This window comes from Lepidochelys olivacea (genome assembly GCF_965140295.1).
Source record: "Lepidochelys olivacea isolate rLepOli2 genome assembly, chromosome: 2".
Taxonomy (NCBI): domain Eukaryota; kingdom Metazoa; phylum Chordata; order Testudines; family Cheloniidae; genus Lepidochelys; species Lepidochelys olivacea.
Genome location: NC_140412.1, coordinates 200,550,280 through 200,566,279, shown reverse-complemented (window position 1 = coordinate 200,566,279; position 16,000 = coordinate 200,550,280). Strand labels below are relative to the sequence as shown.

Sequence of the window (16,000 nt, the reverse complement as noted above, 5' to 3'; positions counted from 1 at the left end):
GTGAGAGGGGACGCCAGTTTCGTAAGTCGCGGAGGTCCCCCTTCTTCGGCAGCAAGGCGAGCACCGCTCGTCTGCACGAGAGAGGGAGGACCCCGCCCTGCAAGGACTCAGCCCAGACAGTGACTAGATCTGGGCCAAGGATGTCCCAGAACGCGCGGTAAAACTCCACGGTCAGCCCGTCCATGCCCGGAGATTTATTGGTGGGCATGCGACGGAGGGCTTCCGAGAACTCGGCCAGGGTGAGAGGCAGCTCTAGCCGGTCTCGGTCGCCCACGCTGACCGTGGGGAGTTCCTCCCAGAGCACCCCGCAAGCGCCAGGATCGGTCGGATCCGGGGAGAAAAGGTTTGCGTAGAAGTCACGGGCCCTCCCACACATCTCCTCCGGATCCGTGAGGGGGGTGCCGTCTTCCGCTAGAAGGCAGGTGACGTGTTTTTTGGCCCCCCTCGTTTTCTCCAGGGCGTAGAAGAAGCGGGAGCCGCGATCCATCTCCTGAAGGAGGCGGATGCGGGACCGGACAAAGGCACCTCGGGCCCGGTGGTCCTCGAGGGCTCGAAGTTCCTCCCGCTTCTCCCGGCACGCTCCGCAGAGGGACGGGTCCCCGGGGCTGGCGGCCAGGCGCCTCTCCAGCTCTAAGACCTCCCGTTCCAACTGCTCTATCGCCGCATTTCTCCGTCGGCTGGTGCCCCGAGTGTAGTTGCGGCAGAAGAGCTTGGCGCGCACCTTCCCTAAATCCCACCAGCGCCGCACCGAGGGAAAGGCACGCCACTGCTCCCGCCAGGCCAGCCAAAACTCCCGGAAGGACATCACAAAGCTCTCGTCCTCCAACAGGCTGTTATTAAAGTGCCAGTAAGCCGGCCCCGGTCCCTCTGCACGGAGGGAGACCGTGACGGCAACCAAATGATGGTCGGAAAAAGGGGCCGGCCGAATGGTGGAGGAGTGGGCCTGTGAAAGATGGAGACGGGATAGATAAATACGGTCTAACCGAGAGCGGTGCGACCGACGGGCCTCCACCCGAACGAAGGTAAACGTGGAAGTATCATCTGGGTGATGGTCACGCCAGACGTCCACTAGGGAGTGATAGTCGACTATGTCTCGAAGAATGGTCGCGGCGGCCGGGCTCGGCTCGGCCCCCGAGCGGTCCCGTTCCTCGAGGGTGGTGTTAAAGTCCCCTCCCAGGATCAGGCACTCGTGTGAATCCAGGGTGTCGAGAAATTTGGACACCTGCTGGTAAAATTGCGGCCGCTGTGAGCTCACTTGCGGGGCATAGATATTAACAAAATTGACCACGAGCCCCTCCAAACGAGCTCGGAGGTGCAACAAGTGGCCCGGCACGGCCTCAGTGACTCCGAGCACCTCGGGCCGCAGGGTGGGGGAGAACAGGGTCGCCACTCCAGCTTGCCAAGCCGTGCAGTGGCTAAAGTATACCCCGTCCCCCCATTCCAGCCGCCACCTATCCTCGGCGGTTGGGTCCGTGTGGGTCTCCTGCAGGAAAACCACAGAGTACCTCCCCTCCCGAAGGTAGGAGAGCACCTGGGACCTGCGGAGAGCCATCCTACAGCCCCTGGTGTTCAGGGTTACAATGATGAGAGGTGTCACGCGGAGGGCTGGGGGGGTGGGGAGTTCTCAGGGGTGGGGGTACTCATGGCCCCCGGCGGGTCGCGTAGCAACCCGTGTCCCATCCCGTGAGTAAGTAACTCTTTCCGGAAGCTGCGGGCCCGCTCGTAGGCCGCGGCACCGCCCTTCCCTTGCCCTCTACCCTCCCTCATAAGGGCTCTCGCGGCCCGAAGGAGTCGATCAAAGTCCCCCCATTGCTGGAGAGCCAGCTGTGCCCTATCGCGGGCACCACGGCATCGTTTCAAGAACTCCCGTAATGCATGCTGCAGCTCATGGGGGGGTAGGGTTACAACTCCCAGAGCAGTCCCTGGTGGGGCTTTTGATGCAGCTTCGTGGTCCGCTAAGGCGGGTAGGCAGGGTGCGGACCGCCGACGGGGTGTCTGACAGGCTGGGGTTACTAACTCCATCTCGTGCCTTGGGGCGGACGGGGATGGCAGGGGGAAAGGTGCAACTCCTGGGGAGTCGCAACTAGAAAACATAAAGACTGCTCCCTGGGGGGAATCTGCAAAAGGCGGAAAAGAAATAACCCCAGGGGCGGCGGTAGCCTTGCAGGAGGAGGGAGACTGAACCGGAATAGGGGTGGGGGCAGGGGCAGAGGTAAGGCCCTGGGCTTCAGGAGGCGAACAGCAAAAAGAAGGTGCCTCCCGAGCAGGGTCGGGGGTGAAGGGGCTAGGGAGGGGGCTCCGAGGAATGCTAGGTACTGGCTCCGGGGTGGTCGTGGCAGCCATGGCCTCAGGCGGTAAACCACTTTCCGTGGGGTGCTCACCCGGAAAGGCAGTCAGGGGGAAAGGGCATGGGGAGAGGGGGCCTGGGGTGAGATTGCCCAAATCGAGGCCGGCCGGCAATAAATCATCCCCTCCCTGGGTGACCGGGGTCAAATCCAGGGCTTCAATCTCTGCGTACACAGAGGAGAGGCCAACTCCCACCACCCCAGGGGCCTCTCCGCTAGGGCCCGCCTCGGCGGTCACGTCGGGGTTCGTTGGGAGTTCAGGTGGTATCTGGTTAGAAGGGGCTTCCCCCGGGGCTTCGGAGGGGAGGGTCCCCCGCGGAGGGGGGATTCCACCCTCCAATGCTGGTCTATCTTCACCTCCCGACACCAGCGAATGGATCTCACTCGTGGCCGAGGCGGGAGGCTCAGGGTCGGTACCTCCCTTCCTGGTCTTCCGGGGGGCTTCCGCGTCAGATGAATGCAGCGGAGCTCGAGCCCTCCGCTTGCCTCGCTTCCCCTGGACTACAGTCCAGCCCTCCATGGCGTCGTCCGGGGGTTGAGTAGCAGGGGACGGAGCGGGGCGCGGAGGCAGAGGTTCAGGGGTTTGGGGGGGTAGCGGCAAGGCAGCATTAGGGGCGGGGGGTTCTCCTTGGGGTGAGCCCTCTCCTGCACCCGGTAAAAGCTTTGCCACACCCCCCTCCATAGGCTCTGCCGAGGTGATTACGGCAAGAGTGGGACTCCTGTGGTCGCCCGGGCGTTGTTGGAGGGGTGCCTCTTGGGCCCGGACGGGGGCAGCGGTGGATCGGGTGGGAGGGGGGGTGGTGTCGGGTGCCGGGTGGCCAGGGGTGTCGGCAACAACAGGGCCGATATCCCGCCGGGTCTCGGGGGTCTCAGGTGCCCCTCTCCCCCGGGCCAAAGGGCAGTCCCTGCGGACATGCCCTGCCGAGCGGCAGAGGTAGCACCGGGCCTCTCCGGTGGAATAAAAGACCCTATAGCGGGCTCCCTGGTAGGGAACTAGGAAGGACCCCTCGAGCGCCTCTCCGTCACGCACCCCCGCCGGCAGTAAAATCTGCACTTGCCGGCGGAACGATAGGACGTGACGGAGGGCGGGGTCCTTGCAGCCTAACGGGAGAGGGCTAATAACAGAAACAAGCTTCCCCAGGGCAGAGAGAGCAGGTAACAGGGCAACATTAGGTAAAAAGGGAGGAACGGAGGTGAGGACGAAGCGAACGCCCAGATCTTCTAGCGGTTCTAGGGGGAGAAACACCCCCCCCACCACTAGGCCCTTCTCCACCGCCTCCTGGGCGGCAGTCTCCGAGGCCAGAAAGAGAACGACCTTCCCATACATCTTGGAGGCCGCCACAATGGCCATGGGTCCTACCACTTTCGCCAACGCCTGCACGTATGCCTCCACGTGGGGCGAGGCGGGCACTAGGAGGCAACGGACACCGTGCTTCCTGGTCAGGGTGGGAAGAGGGCCCCGATTGCTAGTAATGGCAGCGGAGGCAGTGGGAGGGCGAGATGAGGAGGCGGCAGGTGAGGGGGGGCCTGTCGCCACCCGGGCATACGTCCTGGGGGCCGGGGGAGGGATGGTCGCAGAGCTGGTGGAGGGAACAGCTGGGAGGGGTGCCGCGATCGATGGCGAGGCCACTGTGGTGGGGGCGGCCTCTGCCACGGAGGGTCCAGCGGCATTAGCGGGGCCCTTCCCTTTTGGCCCGCTTCGATTTTTCCATCTAACTGGGGGGGGGGTTCCTAGAATCTAGTGGGGCAGGAACCAGAGCAGCAGTAGTAATCGCCCCGGTGCCTCCCACTGCCGATGCCCCAGCGGGGGCGGTGGCAGGGGTTCTAACAATGGAGGCGGTGGGGAAATCTTGAGGGGTGGGCAGGAGGGTAGATGGGGAAGGGGCAACCAATTTCGGTGGAGGGGCCTTGCGTCCCTCCTTCTCTGCCATTGTAAGCAGGGAGAGACAGGGAGACACTGGGAGGGGCGGGGGGGCAAAAATCGGGGTCCGGTGTAAACAATCCGGGGGGGGGTGGGGGGAGGACAACCCACCACAAGTGTCCAAAGAGTCTCGCTTGGTTGGTTGTTATGCCTGGTCCAAAAGGCAAAGTCCAAAGCAAACAGCTGGATCCGAAGGCAGATGGCAGATTGCCAGCAGGGACGAAGCAGCGGGGGCCGTGATAGTTGTAATAGTGGTGGGGGGGGTTGGGGGCACCGATGGATCTGGGGGTAGCTCCCTGCTACACCCCTGCGCCGCCGCAGGTGCAGCTGAAATGCAGTCGACTCCCCCCCCGAGGGTAGAAATTCAAAAGAAATCCCTCAGTCTTACGGCCTCTCTCCACGATGATTCATAGCTGCCCGGGAGTTCTCCGGCCTCTGGCGTCTGCTACAGCTGTTGGCTCTGTCCCAAGGCTCTCGGAAAAAGTCCAGGCAAAAAACAAGACAGCTGGGTCTGGGGGGGTCCACTCCCCTCTCCGGACAGCAGGTTGGCAGTCCTCCCCCCCTCCTCCGGGGGTTTCAAGTAAGCAAGGAGCAAAGTCCAAAAGCAGGCATCGGGGGGGGGGGGGTGCTGGCGACCGGCCAGCACACTGACGCAGCTCAAAAAAACGGGAAAAAACGAAACCAAAAGAACAAAGCGTCCGGCCCAAACGCGGGGGGGGAAACTAAGCAAAAGGAAAAGTGTGAAAACTCCGGGCCGGGGGGCTTTAGGAAAGAAAGGAAAGCAAATAGCTCAGGAGCGAGTGAAGAACGATTCCGGCTCCTTAACAGGGAAGGTTCCAGAACAATCAGGAACCTTCTGGAGGCTGATTAGAACACCTGCAGCCAATCAAGAAGCTGCTAGACTCAATTAAGGCAGGCTAATCAGGGCACCGGGGTTTTAAAAAGGAGCTCTCTTCACTTTGTGGTGTGCGTGTGAGGAGCTGGGAGCAAGAGGCACTAGGAGCTGAGAGTGAGAACGTGGACTGTTGGAGGACTGAGGAGTACAAGCATTATCAGACACCAGGAGGAAGGTCCTATGGTGAGGATAAAGAAGGTGTTGGGAGGAGGCCATGGGGAAGTAGCCCAGGGAATTGTAGCTGTCGCACAGCTGTTCCCGGAGTCACTCTAGACAGCTGCATTCCACAGGGCCCTGGGCTGGAACCCGGAGTAGAGGGCGGACACGGGTTCCCCCCAAATCCTCCCAAGTCCTGGTCAGACATAGGAGGAGTCGACCTGGACTATGAATTCAGAAAAACGACCAAGCTGAGGGCTGCCATGAAGCTCCAAGGCGAGCAAATCCGCTAATAAGCGCAAGACCCACCAAGGTAGAGCAGGAACTTTGTCACAACTGGTGTCGGAAGTGGGATCTGGTATCCACAGCAGGGCGGAAGAAGGAGGGTTTTTGGAAGGAAAAAAAAAAAGAAAAAAAAAGTGAAGAGCATCTATTTTTGATTTTTTCACCACAATGGAGGAGGTAGTGCGGGCACTGATACAAGCCACGGCTGCCCAGCAAGAGGCTACTCGTGTCCAGGCAGCCGCCCAACAGGACGCAGTGAGGCTGCAGCAAGAGACTAATCATCTGCTGATGGACCAGGGTGCTCAAGACCAGGTTATGTTGCGGGAACTGGTAAACCAGGTAAGGCCCTTACAGAGCAGAACCGCGGCCATGATGGGACGCAGATCATGCAGGCCAGCAATTGGCTGCAGAAAATGACGCGGGAGGATGATGTGGAGGCATACCTCCTGGCCTTTGATAGGACAGCCCTGTGGGAGGCTTGGCCCCGAGAACAGTGGTCTGGCATCCTCGCTCCATTCCGGTGTGGGGAGGCCCAGAAGGCCTCATATGATTTGCCTGAAGAGGCTGCGGCAGACTACCCCCAGCTGAAAGCAGAGATCCTGGCCAGATCTGGGGTAACAACCGCAGTGCAGGCCCAGCGATATCATGAGTGGAGGTACCATGAAAACAAAACCCCACGGTCCCAATTATATGACCTCATCCATCTCGCATAAAAGTGGTTACAAACTGAGTCCTGGAGTCTGGAGGAGATACTAGAGGTTCTGGTCATCGACCGGTACATGAGAGGACTACCGCCAGACCTTCATGCCTGGGTAAGCCAGAACGAACCCTCCACCTACGACGAGGTTGTCGCACAGGTAGAGAGGTGAAGGACGGCTAGGGAGCTGACCCGACCAGTTAAGGAAGAAGCACCCCGGGTTAAACTAGCAGCACCAAGCCCTAGAGCTTGGGTGACTGGGCCACCAGGAGAACCCAGGTGGAAAAAGAGAGGGGCTGAAGGCCCACCAGAAGCCACAAAGAGTCGGAGCACTGAGGGGGAAGAGGATCGTGATATTAGACTACCCAAACCAAGAGACCGGGGAATGCCTAGGGCTCCTTACAGATGTTACGCCTGCTGGGAGTGGGGACACATAGCTGCACAGTGTCCCAATGCCGAGGAGCCTATGCAGTGTAACCTGGGGAACTGGGCAGACCCAGGCTCCCTAATCCACCTTGTGGAGGTCTCACTAACCCCACATATGTATACTAGACCGGTGAAGCTAAATGGGGTAGAGACCACAGCACTGGTTGATTTGGGGAGTGCTATCACACTTGTCTCGGGGAATCTCGTGAAGCGTAGTCAGTTGCTGTGGGCTAAGCGTATGGGGATAATATGCGTCCATGGGACAGTTAGTTATTACCCCACCATCCCAGTAAAAATCGAGATTCAGGGGAACACTACTGAGGTAGCAGCAGGTGTAGTCCCTAAACTCCCATACCCAGTGCTCATAGGGAGGGACTTCCCAGGGTTTGGAGACTTACTCCAGGTAGAGGAATTGGAGAAAGGGGGAAGCCCTGAAAGTAGTGCGGCATCCACAGTAGACTGTCAACCCCCAACCTTCTCTGAAATATCCCCAGATTTGTTCTCCACTCTCAGACAGCGTAGAAAGATGAAAAGGGAAAGAAGGACAGCTAAGGCCTTGGGAAACCGAATACTGGCCCAAAGCCAGAGGGTCACTCTCATAGGTAGGCGGACCCGAGCAGCTGAAAAGGAGGCCACCCAGGAGGGAGAAGCATCCGAGTCGGACCCACACCCTAATGCCTCTGAACCAGTAGAGGCAACAGAGACTGGCCTCCTAGATCTCGGGCAGATTAGCTCCAGGAGAGGAAATTTTGGACGGGACCAGGCTGAAGACCCACGGTATGACAACATTAGGAAGGAGGTGACCGAAATAGATGGGGTCCCCGTGGAAGGGAAAACCCAGGGACCAGGACCCTACTTCATAATGAAGAAGAATCTCTTATACCAGATTGCACCAATACAGGGGCAGAAGGTACAGCAGATCCCAATACCTCAAAAACACCAGAATTCTGTATTAAGTCTTGCCCATAGTAATCTTTTTGGGGGGCATTTGGGGGTAGAGAAGACCCTGGCATGGGTCCTGCGACAATTCTTCTGGCCCAGAGTACATGAAGAAGTGCGGAGGTACTGTGCGTCCTGCCCGGAGTGTCAGCTGCACAGTCCCCATCCCCACTTGAGGGCACCTTTAGTACCCCTTCCCATTATAGAGGTCCCCTTCGAGTGAATAGCCATGGATCTAGTGGGACCCATGGAGAAGACAGCCCGGGGCCACCAATATATACTTGTCGTTCTGGATTATGCTACTCGCTACCCAGAAGCCGTCCCCCTGTGGAACACGGCCTCTAAAACGATAGCTAACGAGTTGGTGGGGATCTTTGCCTGAGTGGGGCTACCAAAGGAGATATTAACAGACCAAGGTACCCCATTTATGTCGAAGCTAATGAAGGACCTCTGTACGCTGCTCCATATACTTACCCTGAGAACTTCAGTCTATCATCCGCAGACCGATGGGCTGGTAGAAAGGTTTAACTGAACCCTCAAGGCAATGATAAGGAAAGTGGTAAAAAAGTCGAGATGGGAAGGATTGGGACACACTACTCCCTACCTTATGTTTGCAATCTGGGAGGTACCTCAGGCCTCAACTGGGTTTTCCCCCTTTGAATTATTATACGGACGCCACCCCCATGGCATACTAGATATTGCAAAAGAAATCTGGGAAGAGGAACCCAACGAGGGGAGAAATATAATTGACCATGTGTTGCAGATGCGAGAACGGATAGGCCGGGTCACCCCTATTGTACGGGAACATTTGGAAAAGGCGCAGGAGGCCCAGCGAACCCATTACAATCGCCAGGCAAAAGTTCCAACCAGGGGATCGGGTGATGGTGTGGGTACCCACGGCAGAAAGCAAGCTTTTGGCCCAATGGCAGGGGCCCTATGAGGTGGTTGAACCCGTGGGGGAAGTAACCTACAAGGTGTGGCAGCCAGGATGCCGGAAACAAGAACAAATTTATCACATTAACCTCTTAAAGCCTTGGCACCAACAAGAGGCATGTGTAGTGGCCCAAGAGACCCCGATCCAGGGAAATAACATGCAGGAGCAGATCAGGATATCCACTGATCTGACATCAAACCAGAAGAAGGAGGTAACTGAGATGATCATCCAATACCAGGACGTGTTTTCAACCAAACCAGGCTGGACCACTGAAGCATATCACCACATTATCACAGACCCTGGGGCAAAGGTAACTTTAAGGCCCTATCAGGTCCCAGCAGCAAAAAGGGAGGAGATCAAGGCAGAGGTAAAAAGGATGTTGGAGCTGGGAGTCATCAAAGAGTCCCACAGTCAGTGGTCAAGCCCGACTGTGTTGGTGCCCAAACCCGATGGCACCGAGGCTAAATACCTTGGCTACATTGTAGGAAGGGGCATGGTCAAGCCCCAACTAAACAAACTAGAGGCTATCCAAAATTGGCCCAGCCGAATCGGAAAAAGCAAGTCCGGGCGTTCCTGGGGGTAGTGGGGTACTACCGACGATTTATTCCCCATTTTGCTACCAGAGCGAGTCCCCTGACAGACCTGATTAAAGCCCGGGGTCCAGACATGGTGAAGTGGACAGATGCCGCAGAGAAAGCATTTAGGGATCTACAGACAGCCCTCTGCAGTACCCCATGCTTATAGCCCCAGACTTCAACAAAGAATTCATTTTACAAACAGATGCATCTGAAGTAGGATTGGGAGCTGTCCTATTGCAGATGGTCGGAGACAAAGAACACCCAATCCTCTACCTCAGCAGGAAACTCCTCCCGAGAGAGCAGAAGTATGTCGTGGTTGAAAGAGAGTGTCTAGCTGTGAAATGGGCCATGGAAACATTACGTTATTACCTTCTGGGACGACGGTTTACCCTCGTGACTGACCATGCACCCCTCCAGTGGATGCAGCAAAATAAAGAGAAGAATGCAAGAGTGACCAGATGGTTCCTGTCCCTACAATGTTTCCAATTCACCATACAACACCAGGCTGGAAGCCACCATGGCAATGCAGATGGCTTGTCACGAGTACACTGCCTGAAGTCCCAAGTTGCCCAACCCCGTAGTGTTGAGCAGACTCGGGGGATATGTGACAGGGTCAGGCCAGATGGCTATAGGGGAGTAATAGAAGGCAGATATATAAGCCCCAGGCTAAGTAGGTCCCTTTTCCCTGGGTAAGGGAGCAGGGAAGGTTCCAGAACAATCAGGAACCTTCTGGAGACAATTAAGACAGGCTGATTAGAACACCTGCAGCCAATCAAGAAGCTGCTAAAATCAATTAAGGTAGGCTAATCAGGGCACCTGGGTTTTAAAAAGGAGCTCACTTCAGTTTGTGGTTGCGTGTGAGGAGCTGGGAGCAAGAAGCACTAAGAGCTAAGAATGAGAACGCGGACTGTTGGAGGACTGAGGTGTACAAGCATTATCAGACACCAGGAGGAAGGTCCTATGGTGAGGATAAAGAAGGTGTTGGGAGGAGGCCATGGGGAAGTAGCCCAGGGAGTTGTAGCTGTCGCACAGCTGTTCCCGGAGTCACTCTAGACAGCTGCATTCCACAGGGCCCTGGGCTGGAACCCGGAGTAGAGAGCGGGCCCAGGTTCTCCCCAAATCCTCCCAAGTCCTGGTCAGACATAGGAGGAGTCAACCTGGACTGTAAATTCAGAAAAACGGCCAAGCTGAGGGCTGCCGTAAAGCTCCAAGGCGAGTAAATCCGCCAATAAGTGCAAGACCCACCAAGGGAGAGCAGAAACTTTGTCACAACGTCAAAAAACTGATCAGCTGACTCAAATGCAAAACTTCCTGTAGTGGGCTTAACAATGGCTCAAGGTTTGTGCAGTGGAGTACACTGCAGGTGTATGTGTGTATAGATATGAGAATTTCCACCTGGAGGTCATTCTATGGTCTGGTGTACCTTGGACTGAAGTATATTTCACTTTCCTTTGAGGCCCTTTGGTATTTGTGTGCTGCAGGAGCATTTGGTATTCTGCATTAATTTCCTTTACAAATCAAATTTAGAAAAATAATCAGAAATGAAACAAACCCTTTTTAGGGGCTGAGCCTTTTATTTTCTAGGCTGAACCTCAGTTATCACTTATTCAATAGTTAGACATTTCCCCTGAAAAGGTCCCCAGGGTCCTTCTATAATCTGCAATCCCAGTGATGTACTATCCTGTTTTTGCTGAGCTTAATTCCTCCTCCCAGAATTTTTTTTTTTGGTTTAAATAAATGTATTCATTTTTGAACAAAGGGGCAATAAAAACACAATTTAACAAAAATCTGATTTTTGTGTTATTACCTGAAAAAAAGGTTTTTATTCACAACATGAAGCCGTGCTGGATATCAGTCCATACATGGACAAATGTGTCTGAATACACATGCACACACATAACCATTATTTATATTATGGGCTGACACCAGCATATAAGGAGTAAGATGTACTTTCTATTTTTCCTTACTCTACCAGAACAGGGGGTTCCCGTTTTAGCTGCATAGTTTGATCAGATGATCAGATTCACAGAAACTGGCAACCACTAATTATGAAGTTCATGTGATTTTTCATACAGTTCACCAGTCAACATACAAACAAATTTGGGGGTGACAGTGCTGGGAAGGGGCTTATGAGGGAATAAAAGAAATTGGCAACAAAAGCAGAGTACAAGGCTTCAGTTCCTACCAGAAATTTCCTTTTTTGTTTCCAGTGACTTCCTTGTGCATTAGTGGCCACATGCGCTTCAGTGACAATTTTGATCAGCTCCCATTCCTCATCTGTTGGCTCGGGTCTGTGCCCAATTGTTTTTTGTAGCTCTTCCCGACGTCTCTTCTCTCGGTTTTCTTCTATCAGCTTCCTTTTTGCTAACCGCTTGCTGTCATCCAGCACCACTATCAGGAATAAAAACAAAATAAAAAGTAACAAAATGGACACCTGCTCTTGGGAGTGTCTGAATTTTAGTCTGACTTATCTCAGATGTGCTGAGAGAACTAGAAACAACTTGACAAGGCAGTTGGTGAAGAAGTCTATCAGCCAGCCTGGAAGGTAGCAGAGCTAGTCTTTCTTACCCCACACTTATTCTCTCTAGATCCTGAATGATTTACTTACACATGTGCTTAACTTTATTCATGGAGAGTAGTGCCATTGTCTTCAATGGAGTCCCACTATGTTCAATGGGACCACTCACAGAGTGTAAAACTATGCAAGACTGATAGTAAATTGGACCCCCCATCCACTTGTTAGTGTATTCCAAGCTAGAAAACGAGGGGTCTTTCCTTTTCCTTAAGAAAGAAAAGGAAACAAAAGAACAGCCAAGCCAGTGCTCATGTTACAGTCTCATAAACTGACATGTGGTAAAATGGGAAGCAAGAATATAATAGTGTAGAGCGGCAGTTCTCAAACTGTGGGTCAGGACCCCAAAGTGGCTTGCGACCCCATTTTAATGGAGTCGCCAGGGCTGGTGTTAGACTTGCTGAGGCCTGGGGCCGAAGTCTCATCACCCACCGCCCAGGGCCAAAGCTGAAGCCCATGCTTCAGCCCTGGGCAGTGGGACTGAGGCTACAGTCCCCTGCTCTGGGACTGAAGCCCTTGGGTTTTGGCTTTGGCCTCCTGCCTAGGGCGGTGAGGCTTGGGCGGGCTCAGACTTCGGCCCCTGCTCCTGGGGTCGCGTAGTCATTTTTGTTGTTAGAAGGGGATCATGGTGCAATTAAGTTTGAAAACCCCCGACCTATACCAATTAAATGAAATTGGTTGTGGGCAAACACAATTATGGAATGAGGCAGGGCTCCAGAGATTGCCTGCAGAAGTGTGGTGTGTATCTAGAGACCCAAGCAACATCTGAGCAAGGTGCCGCAGGGTTTGAGGGTCATGGAGGCACTATAGAGGAAATTTATTGTTGCCTTGATATAATCTAGCTTCTCTTCAGCCTCCCTATTTTGATCTCTACGAGACCTCACTTTCCTAGAGTACAAAAGGGAGAAAGTGATGACAGCAGTTTAAGTCTATACCATGGCAGAATGTAAAGTAATAAAATATTTAGAGTCCACTTCAAGAAGAGGTTGAGAGGCCAGTCTACATAGTACAGTCAGGCTCTCTAAAGGACTGTCGACCAGATCAAAATACACACCTCTTCCAAAGGGAATAGCCCTACTCTATATGGACAGCTCCAATGCCTTCCTCTGCTGTTGCTCTTAGCTTCCCCAAGCTGCAAGGTTAGATTAATCTGTTGCCTCATAAGTCTCACCATTATCCACAGGACTCCAAATAGCCTCAGTTTAACTGATAGGAAACTAGACAATTTCCCACTGGTGCAACCTGGGAAAGCGATGAGCAGCAGTGGAGGCATTGAAGTCTGCAGACAGAGTTCAGGAAGACAGTACTACCTCAGTTTCCATTTGTCTCATGTTCACAGGTTGCAGACAAAGAGCCAGAATCTTAAATTTTGTAAATGAGATTAAATTCTGCATAATTTGATGGCACTTGTCTGTGAAAGCTTTCTACTGACCATGAGCAAGGGTAGTTTTCAAACCCTGAATATAGGATTTCATTTCAAGGAAGTTACTGCAGAGAATGTGTTTTAACTGTGAGTGCTGATTTTCCTATAACAAACTCCTAGTTGCCTCTAGACCAGCGGTTCTCAAACTATGGGTCAGGACCCCAAAGTGGGTCGGGACCCCATTTTAATGGGGTCACCAGGGCTGGTGTTAGACTTGCTAGGGCCCGGAGCCAAAGCCCAAGCCCCACAGCCCAGGGCCAAAGCTGAAGCTTGTGCCCTACTGCCCAAGGCCGAAGCCCAAGGGCTTCTGACCTGGGTGGCAGGGCTCAGGCTATGGTCCCCTGCCCTGGGGCTGAAGCCCTTGGGCTTTGGCCCCCTGCCCTGGGCAGTGGGGCTCAGTCTGGCTCAGACTTCAGCCTCCGCTTCTGGGGTCACATAGTAATTTTTATCGTCAGAAGGGGGTTGCGGTGCAATGAAGTTTGAGAACCCCTGGTGTAGAGGTTGACTAGGTTCTGTGAATACACAAAGATGATAAATGACCTGGAATATTATTTGGTCATATAAATTTCCACCACTAACAATTCCCCTCACCCTTATTCCTGTAGGCTTTTCTAATTTTTTCTGAGTCCAGTTCTAGTGACACATATCGCATTAGACAGCCCTAGAGATGGATCACCTCTGTTTATCCACAGAGAGAAAAATCCTCCTTGCCCTACTCACATGAGTTGTCCCATTTAAGTAGACTGAACTATTCAAGTTGGAAAAGAGAGCAGGTTTTGTCCATAACTGGTAATACATAGGGAGCAGCAACGCTTCCTGTACCTTGTCCCAGTAATATGGATCAATTCTAAACTGGAAGGGTCACCTCTACTGGTAGAGGGAGAGTTTGGCTGTCATGCTTATTCACTCCTCTACTGGGACTACCAATTAATGGTGGTGTTGACATCTTCTAACAGGAACCAAACTGAGATCAATATCTCATTTTAAATAGCCACTAAACAGCCAATGGTAGTAACTTTTGGTCACTGCCAGTCTGGGCTGCATTCGACCTGGTGGCCTAGAGCCACCCAGTCCCCTCTCATGCCATTTTCATTGGGAATGATGAAATGACAGATACTTCATTCTAATCAATGCTTCCGTGTATATGTAAAACATTATAATTCCTATTAGGACAAACAAACTTAGCACATTTTAGTTGCGTAATTTCTCCTTAATGGGTCTTTTCTCACTTTGTTTTTCTGCAGGGGATTACACTGGTAACAATCATTAACTAATGCGGGGGGATTTATGTAAGTTACTCCCATTTATACTAATTTAAGTTATGGTGTAAATCCCCTGTGCAATGATGGGAAAACAAGATCCCTAAGGGTTAATCTTGCAGCCATATGTCCTGGTTCTCTAGAATTTGAGTAGCACTCTCTCTCAGTACATACGTCCTTTATGGCTAAAAATAAAACAAACTACAGGATGACTCATAAAAACATACATTCAACTTCACATTCTCTAGAAATTTCTAAACAAGATGTTTTTCCAGCAAGGCATCTATCCAAATGGATTCCCTCTCCCACACTAGAAATTAACATCCTTCATGTTACATAATGTGGTTAAGGCCAAGAGAAGGTCCAATCTATTAAAAGTAAACAAAATATTACCACCCTATGACAGAAATAGTTTGTTATAATAATAAACATAATTTCCAAACACTACGTTATAAAAGGGAAAATTTGCTGGTGTGTCCGTTCTGTTCAAGCAATCTTCACCAGTCAACACATTTTAAACAAAGAGCAAAATTAAAAGAAGAAAAAAGAAATCTACTTACAATCTGTTGCCATGCCAACATAGATGCATTTTTTGAAGCGACATTCCTGACACTGGTTTCTTGTCACTTTGTCTATCACACATTTTCCTTCATATTTACAGGAATAGGTTGGATGGAGATTTTTCTGAATGGTTCTTCGAAAAAATCCCTAAGTGGGAAAGAAAATTCAGGAGGCATTAGTGTTTTGTGTTTCTTTTGGTGTTGAAAGGTACTTGGGCTTGGTACTGATGCAACCATGTATGCAAGATGGAATATTGTGTGTCATAAAGTTCTAGGATATTTAATGAGCACATCAATCCCTTAATATAGGCTCCTTACTTTTTTGGGTTGCAAGAAACATTTTGGGTTGCAAGAAACATTTTCCCCTAAAATTAAAACTAGAGATAGACCTGGGATGTCTAGATCCAAATGTGGGTGAGGTACTGTTCAGATGCAGGGTGCTAGTTTTGCCTCTTTTTGACAGAGGTACCAATTGCAGTATTTGCATCTAAACTCAGATTCTGAACCACCCACAAAGTGTGTTCAGAGCTGGTGTTTTCGAGGAGTCCTATTGTAAACACAGAGGCCAAGTAAGGAATTCTGATCTGCATCCAGGTTGAGATTCAGACCTCCCAAAAGCCCAAGAGCATTTGAATCTGGGGGTTTAATTCAGGCCCATCTCTAAATTAAAACATTTATTTCTGACTAAAGGGAAACATCTGCTTGTGTGCAAGATGCTTGCGTGAAAGTAATTAAGGCTACCGAGAGAATTAAAAACAAAAACACATGCAGCAGTAGCATTTTGCCAGAGCCAAACAAAACTTGCCCATCAGAAGTTTTGAGCTCAAGCCTAAATATTGAACCCACAATTTTCAAGTGGACTATAAATCTGAGGAAATGAGTACACCCTTACCTATGCCCACCTTTGTAGTCAGGACAAAATGTCACATGTCAGATTATCACCATGAATTGCAGTATGTATTTGGGGCCAGCTGGCATAAATTGATACAGCTCCACTGACGTCAATGATT

The 16,000-nt window shown here is 52.1% G+C and overlaps 1 protein-coding gene across 2 annotated transcripts in view; it reads right to left on the bottom strand.

Moving 5' to 3' along the window:
- Positions 1–16,000, bottom strand: part of THRB (thyroid hormone receptor beta) — a gene marked incomplete at its 5' end in the record, with an annotated part of 301,539 nt that overhangs the window by 25,951 nt on the left and 259,588 nt on the right. For both annotated transcript variants that reach the window (XM_084619845.1, XM_084619844.1), the window contains 2 exons: positions 11,362–11,567; positions 14,991–15,138. In XM_084619845.1, the coding sequence (XP_084475971.1) occupies positions 11,362–11,567; positions 14,991–15,138 (354 nt within the window). The remainder of the gene's footprint in view (positions 1–11,361; positions 11,568–14,990; positions 15,139–16,000) is intronic.